The 16817-nt window shown below is 42.7% G+C and overlaps 1 protein-coding gene across 6 annotated transcripts in view; it reads left to right on the top strand.

Moving 5' to 3' along the window:
- ERBIN (erbb2 interacting protein) overlaps positions 1 to 16817 on the top strand; it is a 766777-nt gene that overhangs the window by 672025 nt on the left and 77935 nt on the right. For all 6 annotated transcript variants that reach the window (XM_069222872.1, XM_069222909.1, XM_069222899.1 and 3 more), the window contains 2 exons: positions 2036 to 2216; positions 8925 to 10458. In XM_069222872.1, the coding sequence (XP_069078973.1) occupies positions 2036 to 2216; positions 8925 to 10458 (1715 nt within the window). The remainder of the gene's footprint in view (positions 1 to 2035; positions 2217 to 8924; positions 10459 to 16817) is intronic.

Raw genomic sequence — 16817 nt, forward strand, 5'->3', positions numbered from 1 at the left:
ACATTCAGTTCATCTTGACCTGGTATTCACAGCAGTGACCTAACTCTAAAGGCTGTCTCAGCACAGAAGGTGCTTTTTATAGTGGTGTCTGACAGAAGTGAGTTGATCAATGCTGACAACACTGCTATGGTGTCCTAAGTCAACAGGTTTGAAACCTTTTAACATATTTGATTAGAGTGAAACCATGGAAATTGACATTATACACATAAGCAGATGGTTATCAGTCACATACCTGCTTTATGGCTAGACCTTACCAGTGAACGTGCTCCTCAGAACTGAAATTATCTTCCATCACCATGACTATTCTGGAACATATTTTTATGCCGCCTGAGACACTGCAAAGCTTGTTGAGCTCACATCATGCATAGGGACAGGGCCTCTTTTTGCCTTTGATGTATATTTTTGCTCATGTAGGAGACATTTATTCTACACTTTGCCCTGGTCTCTGTCATGCCAAGCCTGTGTGCATGCTGCAGAAAATTCTGGGTTATCCAATAATTATTCTAGATTGCAATTAAACCATTCAATTGTGTTTCTGGGATCACCTGAACTAGCTAGGATTATACTGCTGATACACGATAGACGAAATAGAAGGTCCTAGTTCTCCACATTAATTTAGATATTTAGGGGTAGCTGCCAAGCTCACCAATGATGGTCTCAAAAAAGCCTAAAGTTTCTTTAAGTGTGTAGAAGCCGTAATATCATCCGGCTACAGAAACAAATGTCTCATATCTTGAAACTGTGCAGTGAAAAATTCTATCGTCCCACTTCACTATAATGTTGAAAAAAAAGTTGTTGTTTTCTGTTTAGCCCTTCAGATAGCAAGGTTGAGTTATTTTGGTCCTGCAGGGACGTGAATTACACCCAGAGGATTTGGGGCTGACATTGTTACCACCTCCACAATGTTGTTTTTAAATTATAATCTCCCTTGTTTATATCTGCAGGTTAGGAGGATGGTTAGATTTAAATATTGTTTTATTAGGACTGCTTGGCTCAAAATCCTTTTGAAGTCATTGTAACCAATTCGTATAAATTATGAAATGAAAGTTCCTATTGCTTACTGTAGTGAAATAAGTTTAGATGTTAAGAAGCTAAAAGACCTTATTAAACAGAGGAAAGTTCTCAGGAGTCATACTTCATTATTCAAAAAACTTATTACACTTCCATATGAACCAGGAACTCTTACTCCCTGCATTTTTCTGATCTCATTTAATGGTGAAAGCGTATTCAGTTTGTTAGGTGTGTCCTTACTTTGTGTTTGCCCGGGACAGAAACACTTCCTGACAGTCCGGAGGCACTACCACTAGCAGTTGACACACTGTTCATTCAGGCTCACTCTCCCAGAAACCATTTCTGCAGTCCCACAATATGAATTTGGCCATTGTCGGCGTCCCTGCAACTTTACGTCCCTCTTGATTTAATCATCAAAGCAACCTCCTGGGGCGAATCCCCATGACTTAATAAGTGTACATTTGTGGACAACAGCTTCCCAGTTACCCCTTTGGAATGCTATATATAGGTGCCCCCCACATCTTGGTGGTTCCTTTATAAAATTCTGGATGATGGGGTCTTGGGATGTAGGAGTAAGTAAAGGTGAAGTCTGTTCATCCAGTCTTGTATTCCAAAATTAGGTAGACAGTTCACCTGTCACCACTGGCATAACCATGGAGTGCTACGAAGAGTGCCATGGGGATCACTGGAACTAAGAGTACACAAGTAAGTATATTGAGTAAATCGTACTTCATGGTCTATTCCTGGGATATCCGATGTTAGTGTAAGAGGCACAGATCCAGGGCATATTTTCAAGATATCGATAAAAATGTGATTTATATAGAGTGAATCTAAATGTATCTCATTTATAGTCAGTGATTATCTTGAAAATCTGGCATGGAGCAGGTGCCCGGGATCTTTGTTGACACTGATGGGACAACCCGATACTGGGATCTGGATGCAAATACAGCTATTGCACATGCTTGTGTTACTTACTGCCTAATGCCGAATGTCTCAATAATTGATAAGGAAAATTGTATTTCAGAGTATAAGGATGCGGACTCCCTACTGGATGAAGTCACCCACAACAGCAACCAGAACAATAGTAACTGTTCCTCTCCATCCAGGATGTCTGATTCCGTTTCCCTGAATACTGACAGCAGCCACGATCATTCATTATGTTCCCCAGAGAAAGAAGCGCACATTGTTTTAAATTCGAAGATCAGGTCTGTGTACGTGTGCATATAGTGTTGTTCTCATTTAGTGCCATGCCACAACTCACCCTACCTTTTTAGTACTGAGCTGCATGCAAAATGTTATCATTCGACTGCCATTTTACAGATACTAACGTTGGCCTGGTTTGTGTGTTTGTATTTAATCTTCTTATGTTTTTTGGGGGGAACTGGATTCTGTTCTTGCAAATAGCTAATAATTTATATTTAACTTTCCACCAATTTATTTTGAGCACTGTTTGCAATGCAAGAAGCGTCACTTAATATATTAAAGTGGTGGTAACAACAAAGTTGTAATTGCAATGAAGATTTGCACTTTCTTTTACAGAAAAGTGCGATCTAAGAGCAGTGAATATCTGGGGGAAGAATGCAGGTTGTTGATAAAAACCCTCAAGGGAATTACTTTTCAATACATAATAACGGTGCATAAAATGTCACACTTTTCAAAGAAGTATAAAGCGAGATCGTGAACACTGTTTCTCCTAAGTTTAGCTATTTTTCTAAATCTTTTATATCCGTGTGTATTTACAGTGTGGGCTTGCTGTTTGCTCACTCAAAACTGTACTGCAGTTTACCTTGTAATTAAAGACGAGCAATGTCTCTGTGTGATCCTAATGCTTAAAGAGCACGTATTTTTCATGGAAGCTTACAAGATTTGATGTGGCCATTTATATCTGGTTGTCATGTCGGAAACGTCAGATCTTTAGGAAAGAAATGTATTAGATAAGGAAAGCCTGGATACTTAATACAAAGTGACCCAGAAATTATAACTCTAATGGCGAGGGGGGGAGGCGTGAAGAAATGACAAACAACGATGAACAGCTCCTGTGGCAAGTGTTGATGGCAACCAAAAGCCTGCTTGCTATCCTCTTAAAAAAAAAAAGAGGGAGTGGGGAGCATTTTGAAGCTCCTAGTGATGGAAAGGTGAACTTACTTTTTAACAGAAGAAAGGAGAACATTCTTGGCATAATCAGGTCGACTAGTTGATTATTTAGAAAGAGATGGCAGAGTGGTGAATATTATGTTATAATTAGGAGGGACAATGAATTACAAAAGTACAGTTTCAGGTTGCTCTTCAAGGAAACATCGCTGCTCCTCCACATTCCAGATTGTATTTTTTAGAGTCCGATAGATCCTCCTGGTTAGTGCTCTTTCATCTCAGTCTTGATTCCCGTTCTTACACTACCAGTGAATTCCGATGCAGCGGAGTGCACAATGTTGCATGTTCCTGCATGGCCCCCTCTGAGAAACTGACTATCATTTTGAGCATCTGAAGTGAGAGCCAGAGTGTGCCCCACAAGGTTCCGTTGTTGTGGTGTTTCTGTGGAGATGTCTCTTACCCTGGGTGTATCCATGGATGTGCTTCCATTGCACGTGCGCTTCTGGTCAGTTGATCAGTGCTGATTCTGTATTTCCATAAAAAAGAGGCCACTAGCTCACGGATGGCGATGATTACTATCATTATTATCTCAAACCACTTTCTCTACCGTACAGGGACCATGTGTGCAGAGAGAATAGGGATGATCCTCAGAAACCAGTGAGCACCCTTTCTGTACTCCTCTCGATACTTTCAGGTGCTTTATTTGTACTTTCTGAAGCCTGGTGGGTGGTGATGTAGAGACTTGGAGCAAGGCATCGAGGTCTGTCGTTGGCCATAAAAGGCCCGATTCACCCAATGGAATTTAACTTGGATTATCTGTCACGTTACTTTGTAGCCTAGGTTCTGTAGCCACCTTACAGTATTTGTACTACACTGTTTGGTTATTACTGTCAAAGAGGGCTGGCTTAAGTTTAATAATTATCTTTGGATTATCATCAACTCATTAAGCAAAAGTTCCAGTATTTTTTGGATAAAATACTTGAACTCATTTTGATAGGCTGTTGCTTAATGATAATACTCCATTAGTGCTCGCCATTGCAATTTCAGGTTTCTACTGCCTACGTTCTTGCTCATGTTTTATTTTTATTATTAGAAGTATTAAAACGCCTTTCTTGCAATTGAAGACACACGAGTGTAAACATACCATTAAGGTTAAAAGTAGTCAGAATAGCAGAGTTTGTGTAATAACTCCACATTTGTCTTCTAGTTGAGCCTACAGCAAATTTGTTAGGCCATCATCAGAAATTCAGCATCACCCTTGGTTTTGAATTATTACTGCAGTTAAGCTCTGTCCAATACAGGAGGAAGGATGCAATTTGTTTTACATTTTCTTTCTCTATTTTATAATGGTTTGGAAATCTGCTCTTTGCCCAATATCTGGGCATACTTGGAATGCTAGCACATGCATGGCATTCCACGCCTGTGTAGGCTGACCCAGCACATTCATTTCACTTAGTTGTGACTGTCCTTCAAGGGTTTCAGCTAAATTACCTGCAGTATGAAGCTTGGTTCTGGTTGCAGTACCCCCTGCCCAGCACGTTTTGTCTACTTTTGATGCAACTTTGACTGAAATGAACTGGGTTCCTGCTAACCACGTCCCCAGTACCAGGGTTCCTTCCCCAAAACAAGACCCCTGGTCACTTAACCCCCAAGTGGCCAGGCCCTTTAACAAACCTGTAAGTCTCTAGTAAATGGTACCTCTCGTATCTGTGGCCTAGATACTTATGAGGGTCCCTAAGAGCTGCAGCATAACTTGTGCCACTCTAAGGGACCCAGCACCAGCATCATGCAGACTGCCTTGGCAGGCTGCGTTACAAGGTTCTCCCAAAAGGCACACAGCCTGTGTGCCATGGCTCCTAAACACTGCATGTATTATTTGTAAGTCACCCATACAGCAGCTCTTACAGACTTAAGACAAGGTGCATTAAATTAAATGTGTGGACATAATCCGTAAGAGCAGCTACGCCTCTGCTATGTCTTAGTCAATCTTTAGACATAGTAAGTGTGCAGGGAAGCCATTTTGAATACATGTGCTGGACACTGGTCAATACGAGTTCCCCAACCACATGATGGCTTCACTGGAAATAGGGATGTTGGGTATCAAACATCTCGTTGCAATAAACTCTCATTGATGCCAGTGATTAATTTATTGATACATTCATCCAGACGGCACCTTAAGGGTGCCCCCTGAAATCCTACCAACTGCCAGTGGGCTAACTGACTAGTTCTAGCCAGCCTGCTTCCAACAGATGAGATTTTGACCCCCAAGGATGAGAGCTTCTGCTCTTTGGAGGTCAGAAGCAAAGCCTTCTCTGGCAGGGGTGTTAAGCACCCCTCCGAACAGGATTAACTGCAAATCTACATTCCAAGGCAGGAGGCTTCAAAGAAGCCCACTGCCTTTGGTATGCATATCTTGCTCTCCACAATGGGAGATGCCGTCTCCCCTGCCCCAGGGTCCATTTGGCAAATGGACAGGTGGGAAATTAGCTATACAGGAAGCATGTTGTATTTGCAGGCTGGACACACTCCCAGGGTGACCAGTGAAGTGAACACAGCCTTAGAAATTCTGCCATCTTTCACTCCCCCCCTAAATTGAGTATTTAGGAGGCCCCCCTGATACTGGGACCTCAGATCTTCGCTGGACACAAAGGGAGGAGTGGACGAGAATCCTGCTGACCTGAGAACCGAGGAGCACGACAGACTGGACTCCAACTCTTCCAGCTGCACCCGACCCTTGAGGATCAGCTGACCTGTTCTGTCACTGTAGCATCTAAAAAAACGGGGAAGCTGCCAGTACTTTGCAAATCACCAGAAAACTCACTTGGAGCAGATGGAGCTGCTTCCCTTCATCTGCAGGCAACCCAAGAAAGAACTGTGAGAACTGGGATTGCCAAAAGCCCAATATCAGACATTACCACTGCACCTGAGCAGCCTAGGCCGAGCCGCAGTAGGCCAGTGGTATCAACGTGCTTCCCAGGCCCCCCCAGGCAGGAAGCCCACCTTCAGTTTGGCCACTGTGGACTTCCTGAGAGTGTCTTTAGTCTTTTTCTGCAGACCCTTCCCATTCACTTCAACCGCCTCCGGTGACTGAGACCTGAAGGTCCATTGCATCTCTGGACCTGGACGTCTCGGACCGAGGAGAAGAGGGCCATTGGCGTCCCTACGTCCCCCAGGTGCGTAAGGCCCGTGTCCTCTTTGTTCATTTGGATTGTATTCCCAGTCCTCACCTGCAGCCTGTTTCTGTGTGTCCCCTTTCACCGTGACCACCACTGGTGACAGTAAACCCTATGGTCCAAACCACCTCTGCAACGGGGGTCCCAGACTGAGGAACACAGGACCACTGGTGTTCCTATGTCCCACAGCATCCCAAGAACTGAAGGGCCTCAAGGGCTTACCTGTGTAGGACTCTCAGTCCACCTCCGCAGCATCTTGGTGACCAGACCAATCCCCATAGACTTACACAGGACATTCAACGCTGAACTGCACCGCTGCACCCAGCCACCCCAGTGCCCCCTGAGGTGACCTGTTGGTGTGGCCTAAGACCCTTCCCTGTACTCACCTTAAGGCCAGAAGACTAGTCCTCTAAAGTGAAGTAAAATACCTGTTTGCTGTGTGTATATTATCTCCTATGGGTTAACATTGCTGCTACAGAAAAATGCAATGTTGACTCTTGAGAAAATTCCTATCTGGAAAAGTACTCACCAGTTTCCGGTTATCTTGGTATCTAAATTTATATAAAGTATGTGCTACTTTAATATAGTGGTGTTGGATTTCTTTGAGTGTGTCTTACTTACTGCCTATGTGTGTGCCTTACATGCTTAGCACTACCCTCTGATATGCCTAACTGCTTGCCCACACTACCACAAATGAGAGCATTTGGGATGTAATTTGTGCCTCTGTGATGCCTTTGGGGTTTGCCTGGACTCTTAGCACAGTGTACCTTTTTTTGGTCCACTATATAAAGAGCCACCTTCCTACACCTGCTGTTTAATTCATGCTCTTTGTTGGATGATGAATTCATTAGAGGCCTCTGTCTCCCTCCTCCTTTCGTAGCCACAATCAATGTGAATGCCCTTTACAGTTAAGGTTTTGTTCCAAGCATTCTCAGTTCATTCGTCCACCAATGCAGAGGCTCCCATATACTTTGGTATAGGATTGCAGCAAGCCTTTCCACCCTAAGAAAGGCTTTTCTCTCATTTTAATGATTGTTTGAGAATTTGAACATTGTGATTAAGGGCCTGTGTATGTGGTTTCTGCCAAAGAGTGAAGGAGTGCTAAAAAGACCCTTTAAAATGCAATTACTTGATTAAATTACGTTTTTTTGTTTCTATTTAGACTATATGCTTTTTCTTTTTTTCTGATTGCTAGCACAACACAGATGAAAATCAAAGAATTACGTAGTTGGCAACCATTTTAGAATACCTCAATGCCATATACCTAATTATTTTATTTGGTACTTTTTGTGCTAAGGGCATTTCACAATGACATTTGGAAACGATTTATACAAATAACATTATTAACGTAACAAATGACGATTTTCACTTTGACTAGGACACGATTCTGCTGTTGTCCTTTCAAGAACTGAAATTTCTTTCATACAATGGATGAGAAGGTCACTCACCTTAGTTTCTCCGATAATTTAGTTAAGAGGATGATGTAACTTTTCGTGCTTTGTGATATTTGGCTATCCTCGTGACAGAAATAGCATCGTCAAGATCTCCACTTCCAGTTGGTATGAAATTCAATAATTGTCTTTCAGAGGAAGGAATGGGAGCTTGTCATTAGAGTTGAAGAATTATTGCGTTTCATAAAATAACGTGCATCCATGCGTGGCTACCAGAATGAACCTTTGCTATTCCCCTAATTGCCTGGATATTGCCAAAATTCTGGAAAGCCCACTGACTGTGATCACTCGATGGCAAAAAGGTGTTTGACTTTGTGCAATGGAGATATATTCTGGGTGCTAAATATAGTGGGCATGGGACCACACTTTATTTTGTGGATATCCCTGCTACGCAGTGACCCGGCTGCATCTGTCAGATTCGACAGTGAACTATTGGGAGCATTCATCCTCATAGAGGGCCCAGACAAAGATGCCCTCTTCTGCCTCTCTGTTTGCCTTCACAGTGGAGCTCCTGGCGTGTTCGGCTGAGATGGACAAAATATCAAAGACCTAATATCCAGGCAACCTCTGTATACATTCTGTACACCATATTCTTAAAACAAGCGATTGATTACAGTTTTTTGTTGATCCAAGCTGGTTGAGGCATCTTTAAGTCAGGCATGGTCATACACTGTGGCAGCATTTTGTAAATGTTCCTTTCTTTGGCGTATTTCTCATCAACTTACAATCAAGGGAAAGGAAATATCTCTAGTTGTAGATAATGTGTCTGCTGTTCATTATATCAGTTTTGTCTGCTTTATTTAAATACCTGACTGTATTTTGGCTAAATTGAGGCGAAAGGATACTGTGGGATATCATCATGTATATGCTGTATATGATGAGAAAGCTACGATCTAACAGCAAAAGTGCTAAATGGGTTCGTTGCTGTGCCTCGAGAAACTTCTGTAGGTCAGTTTTTTTAAGATCCAAGGGTCTGATGGGGGAACTCCTGCAATGTTTTACATAACTAGAAAAGCATATTGCCTTTAAAAAAAAAAAAACATTTAATCTTTCTTGATTCTAAATGCCTACTCTGTATAATAGTAGGTTATTTTAGTTGTCAAGTTGAGTGACTTTAAAACGAGTTTTTAGCCCATATATAAAGATTTAGCTCTGCTTTATAATTTTGTTTTTAAAAAGTGTTTTTTTTTGCTTTCAGGCAAGAAGATGAAAATTTCAACCGTGTTCTACGAAATGAAAGTCAGCTAAATAATGCCCAGGGAAATGAAATTACTGAGTTGACAAACTATGAATTAGGCTTTGGGGATAGGTTAGTTTTAACAGATAGGGGCATTGAACTGACAGACGTGACGGACAACTCGCAAAGGTTGGACCAAATCAACAGGAACATCAACAATTTAATCAGTTCTGATGGGTTGCACTCAGATGCAGTGGAAATGGCAGAGAGAGGTGGTAAGGATGTGGTGTCAGGGACGGGATTTTTTAATAATAATGTTGCGGAAAGAACATACCATTTAGATCCTGAAAACAAACACACCATCACCTACCCCAGGAGCAACATCAATGGGCATTCAGAGGGAATAGAAGGCAATCTTAAGAATGCTGATGTAGAGAGGGCAGCAACCTCCAACGAGGATCCTTCTGTTGATATGTGTATCTCAAAGAGCACTGATGATCTCTCTCCAGAGAGAGGAGATCCTGTAGGGACTGTTGTGAAATCTCATAGCATCACTAACATGGAAACTGGTGCAATGAGGGTTTATGATATCATAAGTGACGGCGAACATCGTCAACCCAATTCAATGGGGAAAACAGCTACCGCTGGTGTTGATTTACAACATATAGTGCGCAGCAAGTCAGCAACACTTCTCTATGACCAGCCTTTGCAAGTGTTTCCCGGATCTTCTTCCTCTTCTGATTTATTGTCTTGTAGCAAAAAAACGGTGTACAGATTTGATTCCAACCATAACCCAGAGGGAGCCAATGTAGCACGAGCTCTAGCAGCTGCACCAATGGCAAGCATGCCTCAGTATAACATCCAGTACAGTAGTAGCGCCGGAACAAAGGAATCATTATGGCCGCAGAAGCAAAATGCGCCCTTGGAACAAGGCAGTTTACCACTTCCGTGCCTTCTGAGGTCGGACAGCACAGAGAGCCCTACTTATGTAAAACATTCTGCAAACATGAATTTCTCAAATCATAATAATGTGCGATCCCCTGCTGCTTATGGCATTCAGCAAAGAATGGGACCCCGGCACATTGAAATGTGGGCTGTTCCACCAAATGATCGGCTTATTCCTGGAGCTACAAGGCATACTCTTCAACGGCAGAGCAGCGTATCGTCATCGGCATCTGTAACCATGGGTGATATGGGTCCTCAAAGGCATCCTCAGATGCCCGAAGGAGATTATATGACCTACCGAGAATTGCAACGAATGGGAAGAGCACCACCCCCAATGCCTGGTCCACAGAGACCAATGTCTGCGAGGACCTACAGCGTTGATGGCCCCAATGTACCCAGGCCGCAGAGTGCACGGCCTACTGTGAATGATATACCAGAAAGAACTATGTCTGTTAGCGATTTTAACTATTCTCGGACTAGTCCCTCTAAAAAGCAGAATGCCAGGGTGAATTCAGAGCATTCACTGTTAGACACTCAAGGAAAAAACAAAGTCCCTCATGATTGGAGAGAGCAGGTACTGCGACATATTGAGGCAAAAAAGCTAGAAAAGGTAAGTCGTCTTATAAATCTTTTATATTCCCCTCTCTGTCTCATATATCGTGCATAGTTACCATGCACCATTTTTGACTATATTTGCATAATTAATGCCTTTCTGTAAATGGTTTTCAGGAAAGGATTCTACGTGCTTTGGCAGCCAGGGATGCCAGCGGCTCTACAGTTCTAATCGTTACAGTGAATGTAATATTTTTGCAGCCTGTTTTTACAATGTCCATCTAAGGACTGCATGCAGAAACACTGACAATAATAAATGTATTGCTTGCCTGTTTCTTTTCTTTTTTTGTTTTGTATAGTGTATCCAGGACTCATTTCAAACGTTGATAATATTGCACTATCAGCATTCTAAGGAGGCTTAGCAACCCATCGCTTTCTCAAAATCAGACCCTATTTGCAAGGTGCCTCGAGCCTTTATGTCCCCACCGGGTGTGATAAGCAGGCTTCCATAGTCAGCCTACATTGATCATGCTAATGCTCACAGAGGGAGTTTACTTCTCTAACTGAGGCTTAGAGTAGTAGTCCTGGAGCAAGATTGGCCTTTACCAGTAAGGGGCACTGTTTTGGCCTGAAGGCAGGACCATGGTTCTTATATAAAATCAAGACGATCTTCTATGATAAAAGTCAACTTTAGGCATCAGAAAGTATTTCCGATTAGCAAGGCTGTCAACCCTATGTTTTTTTCTTTTAAACCTCTGGACTTGAACCCTTTTTGTTCCAAATGCAAATCAAACATCTTTGCAGGTATGCATAACAAATACTTCTGTTTTTAGGCCTGCCTTAGATAACCTTACGAGCCACATATTTCTAAGGGTCAGCTTTTTTCATGCTTTTGACTATTCAGCGGTACTTTGCATTTTGCTTCCACACAGGATTTACTATGGAACACTGGGTCAGCATCCTTCATCCATTTGAGAATTACAGCATTTTGCCTGATCGCATTTGCACAGCCCCCTGGAAACGAATGAACTTCAGTTCATGGGCTGCTGAGCATATCTTTATTTTTTATATTTTGATGTTTTTGCCAAATTTGTGTTCACACCACCACCTGGCACCATTATACTCTTGTCAAAGCCAGACCTATTGGCTTTGCCAGTGCTTATTTCAGAAATGGTGGGCACATTACACTTTATTTGGACAGATTTGAAACTTATAATTCGGGGTATACAGTTTCGTTTTTTGACATATATTATGGAAAATCCGCATCAAAGAGGACCACTGAGGCAAGTATTTTAAACAGCACGTGCTTTATCACTAGACTTTGTTTCTGATTTTGAGGATTGCCTACAGATTCAAGTAATGAGCTGATCCCAGATGTTTCAGACAGACATGTATGCAAATACTGGAGTCTCTGGTATCGGGCACGTTTTTCGTTTAAGCTTGCTAGAAACGTTCTGGGTTTCATATACATTCTCTTTTTGCAGACTCAGCTTTACTTACCATAATCTAATTAGGAATGCCAAATTTATGTATCACAAAGCCAACGAGGTGCACATACGCACATTCTCAGGGTCTGTACGAAAATGAGTTTAGTTGTATTGGATTAATTTGCCATTTTTCTTTAAACAAATGTATGTTGCGTTTGACACCTACCTTCAGACTTTGAGCTGTTGCGACCTTCCAAATTGTAAGAAATCTATACTGATGCACAAACATCACAAATACAATCTTTAAAAAAGTAAATATGTCTCAGGGCTCTTTACGTAGAAAGATCTTAAAGTTTATTGAACACTCATCTGCTGTTTTGGGATAATACATGAAGTGTAAGATAATGTGTCTAGTGCTATTCCACCTGATAATCAAATTGTAAAGTACTTTTCATTAAGAACATTAAATCCAGTATCGCTGCAAAGAAAATAGTTTTATGCGATCCATACAATACTGTGCCTTCAACTATGAGAATGGCGCCACAACACATAAACTGGTTGCCCTTATTGTAAAGTTCCAGGGTATACTCTGATTGGCTGTCAATTGCTATTGTTATTACCACTAAAATTGTTGTTTCATCTATGGTAAGTGGTGATTTGTATGTTACATCCCTACTATACCATTGGTTGTAAGGGTTAATGCCAAAATAGGAGTAGTTTGATGTAAATAAAGATTGTGTGTTATGTTTATAGATGGGGATGAAATAATTTTGTCTTTTTTCATTCAGCAGAGTGATCAATTTATCAGCTGGCTCTTGCCGTTTGTTTGTTTTTAGACATGCCTCGCTACCCAGGTACATAGCCATGATGTGATGTGAGCATCAGGGTGGTGTGCTTAAGCTAGCGTTAGCAGCAAGTTTTTAAGATGTATGTTGGTCGGGGAGGTAAGTGCTGTTGTGTTGGCAGTACTTTGCCATCTACATGGCTTCAGTGCCATGTCATGCACATGAATGAGATTGTCAGTGTTCCTTTTTACTGATAGAGACTTCCAACTTCAGATTCCTCACCTTTTGAATATCCCCCCATGCATCAGACTCAATCTAGAAAATCTTCATCAGTAACCCTGTGCGCTGACAGGTGACGTGTGGGGGCCTTATGAGCGTTACCATTGATGCTGACATCAGTCAATTTCTTTCAGTGCCAACAGAGGCAGATCAGGAGCTACCCTTTGTCTGTTTTGAGACTGTACTCTTTGATTTTTCACATATTTCTACAGTACTAATGTAAGTGTCACTACCGAAATCTCCAGGACTTTTAAGCCTTGTATGGAATGTCACAAGAAATGTCTGTGACTAACCCGCACATGGTTTGGCCATGGTGCCTGAGTTCAGACCTCAACAGTGACCGCACCCCAAGGCCAACTGAGAGCAGGAGGCGAAGATGTTCTAGGGAAGCACTGCAAGATTCCATCTTGTGACCATTTGAATCCAAAGGAAGGGTTCCGGTCCTCCTCGTGAGGATGTTCCCATTACCGTCCAAATCTTAGTTGAAGTAAAAGCACAAAAAGTCCAAGCAGGACCTGGCCTAGTCCCGCGACTCTCGATGTCCTGAGAAGGTGTGAGGGCATCACTGTGCCTCTCGATCTCACTTCTGAAGCTGTTCCCCTATGGAGCCGATTCTGACTGTTGTTCTGCGACAACCTGAATTCCCAGTGCCATTGGCAACTGCACAGCTAATTGAAGAATTCCATGCAGCTTTTGGGCATGCTACTGACTTCCATTGGCACACCTGCAGGTCCCGGGGAGCCAAGAGGCCTCCCACTTGGATTGCCGCATCTGGGTTCACCCTGGGCACCAGTTGGGTCCTCTGGTTCAGGATTGACCTCAGTGGTTTCCTCCTTGATGCCACTACCAGTGTTGTAGCATGATCCACCAATGCGGTCAACTCTGGAAGACGACAGCCGAACCATAGTGTTGTCTGATGCAAAGACGAGGCTGCACACTCAAAGCGACTGAGCTGCAGCATTTTGGCCACCCTTCTGTTTCGATATGGTGCTCTTGTTTTCCTGAAGAGCTCATATCTTACATGGATGGTTTGGTAAAGATTCTGGTAATGGTGGCTGTGATGCTGGGACATGTTTGTCCAGCCCTATCTTGAGGATATTTGCTGAGTGGTATAGGTTTGTGGCTTGGCGTACTACCAAGCAGAGTGACCCACTTCATGCTAAGCTGACATATCTTTGCTGTTTGGGTTGTCCCTCGCCCATCAAGGACTTGATTTGGGCAATGTTAAAGGGTATTTGTTGGCTCTTTCTGCCTTCATATGGTTGATGGACCGGATCGCATTGTTTAAATTACCTCCAGTGATGTATTTTCTCAAGGGTTTGCAGTAATGTTTCCCCCTTCTCCTTTCATTGTGCCCTAATGGGATTTAAAAATTGGTCTTTTATTCCTCAATTGTGGTTCCTCTCTTTAAACCTCTGCACAACTGTCCATTTTGGCTGTTCATACCACCTAAACCAAGGCTGCTACAACTGCGTCGGCACGCAGTGTGCATGTCCTGACATGTGCCAGTAGGCTACATGGCCGTCCTGCCATCTGTCCACAAAACACTAATGTCAGGACAGCGAGGTCAGTTGAGAAGTGGTACATCACCTCAGTCCTGAAGGCCTTTTTGGTTTCAGTCTCTTAACAGATCCATCACCTGGGAGTTACTGTTTTGGTATCTATTTAGAAGATGGAAATCTGTGGTTAGCAGTGTTTCAGAAGAACAAGTTTCTCCTGGTAAAGGCTCCATCTAATTGCAAATTCCTCACAGACCCTACCATTCTCCCTGTTACGTGCATGTAACGTTTCCCAGCTACTGTTGTGGTGATGAGATGCATCTGAGAGTGAGGGTGCAGACAGTTAACAAAGCAACTAATGTCATCATCGATGGGTGGCACCTACATGGGGCTTTACTCATCACTTCTAGAGCAAAACGACTTAAGTGTGGAGCTACATCACTCCGTGCAGGAGTACTTCTTAGTATTTTCCACATCCAGTCTGAGGCCTGGGGGAATATCCAAAAGGTGAGGATTCTGCAGTTAGATCAAGTCAATCAGAAAGATCGTTACCAAAGCTAAGTTATTCATTATGTTTATGAAAGGCAACTCATTGGGACAAATGGAAAGGTATTGTACTTTGGATATTGTTACATGAAAATTGGTGGTGGGTTTCCGATGATAGTTGGATTATCAGGTGTGATGGATGTTTGTGTATGTGGTTAGGTCTGTCTATTGTGAACTGACTGGGTGATTGGGTGGTGTGATGAGTTTGGTAGTACTCTGTTTCAGCAAACCTTTTCTGCATTACATGTTTGTCAAAGGTGACTTACTTATAGTTGGGTTTTCCTATGGGAGGGAAAAGAAGTAAATGGTAGAGTGGTACAGAAAATGAAGTCATCAGCACAACTTCCAGTGCAAACAATATGAAACAGTACACATTTTCGTAACCTAAAATAGTTCATAAAAACTTGTGTATACATGAGCTCATAGAAAATGCTACTACATGCATTTTGAGAAACTCAAAAACTCACACCAAAACAGGATAGATTTCCACTTACCTAGAAGCAGAATTGAGGGACAAATGTAGATGTAAATAACAGAAATGCAGATACAATAGTGTATGTAAAATAATTTGATGATAGTAATTTGGTTCAGACTACAAACTTACTAAAGCACAACCAGTCACCATACAGCCTGACTTTGAACCTATGTTTCTACTCGGTGGATGCACCATCAGAGGCCCCATTGCCATTGTAACTGATTCTGACCAAAGCTTGCTACCACCCAGGGATGATGATGATGATTCTGGGGCTGGGGAGAATCTTCACCCTCATTGTGATGACAATTTGTTCATGGATTTACAAGAGGCCAGTGGGTTTGGTACTTCCCCTGATATCGGGTTGAACTTGCCATGCAAACCTCCTGCATCACTTGCAGTGGTAATCTAATTAGCAGCTGAAGTCTTGAACCTGTAACTGCCCTCTATTGAAATTAAGACAAATGTCCTTATGGAAACCTTACAGCCGATGGCAGTCACATCTGAGCCTTTGCTCCCTTTCACTGATGCCCTCACTGCCACCTTAATGGGCCCCTGGCCAAGGCCTTGTTCTTGCCCTTCTGTGAATAGATAGGTGACTAGATGTCACCGCTTAATGCCCGGCGACCTGATTTTCTCACTAATCATCCTACTCTAGAGAGTAGGTTGTTTACACTTCAACCACAAGGTGAAACCCTTGAAATGACAGATTGTCTGTGAAGGGATTTAGCACTAGTGTAGTACTCGGCCAGTATGCTTGGAGCCACTGCATGCTTCATGGGTCTTTTGAAATTCTGAGGCTACTGAAGGGGGCTGGCCATCAGTCTCCCTGGCTACCACTGTAATGACTCCAGTATTTTCTATCATGGAGACGTGGATCTTGCAGGCAACATGCAGGTCTACAAGGACATAAGTTCTTCCAATTCCATTCCAAGCAGCAATCGCCACCAAGCTGCTTTAGCTTGCCATTAGTGGCAGACATCTACCCTTAGGAAGACAGGCTTCAGCATTTCCTCTCAGGGTGGTGATCCATCTTGTCTGACAGTTGAAGCTTCAGATCGGTCAGCATGACTCTGCCCTATCCTTTCCTTCTGCTCCACAAACCCTTTTCTTCACATCAGAGCGAATCTCAGGGGAACCCCTGCCCATTCTGTTGCAAAAGGTGTGAGTTTGCTTTCCAAACGAGCAATTAAGAGGATTCTGTGCTCGAAAATAGGGGAGGTTTGCTACTATCACTATTTCCTTGTGCCGAAAAAGGTTGGGGGGCGGGGAAGGCTTCAGCCCATCTTAGATCTTTGACCTTTAAATGCTTTACTATGAAAGGACAGATTCAAAATGCTCATGCTGGCTCAGATAATGTCTGGCCAGACCGAGTGACTGGATGGTGTCCTTGGACCTGCAGGACAAAC

This window comes from Pleurodeles waltl, chromosome 1_1, assembly GCF_031143425.1.
Source record: "Pleurodeles waltl isolate 20211129_DDA chromosome 1_1, aPleWal1.hap1.20221129, whole genome shotgun sequence".
Lineage (NCBI taxonomy): Eukaryota > Metazoa > Chordata > Amphibia > Caudata > Salamandridae > Pleurodeles > Pleurodeles waltl.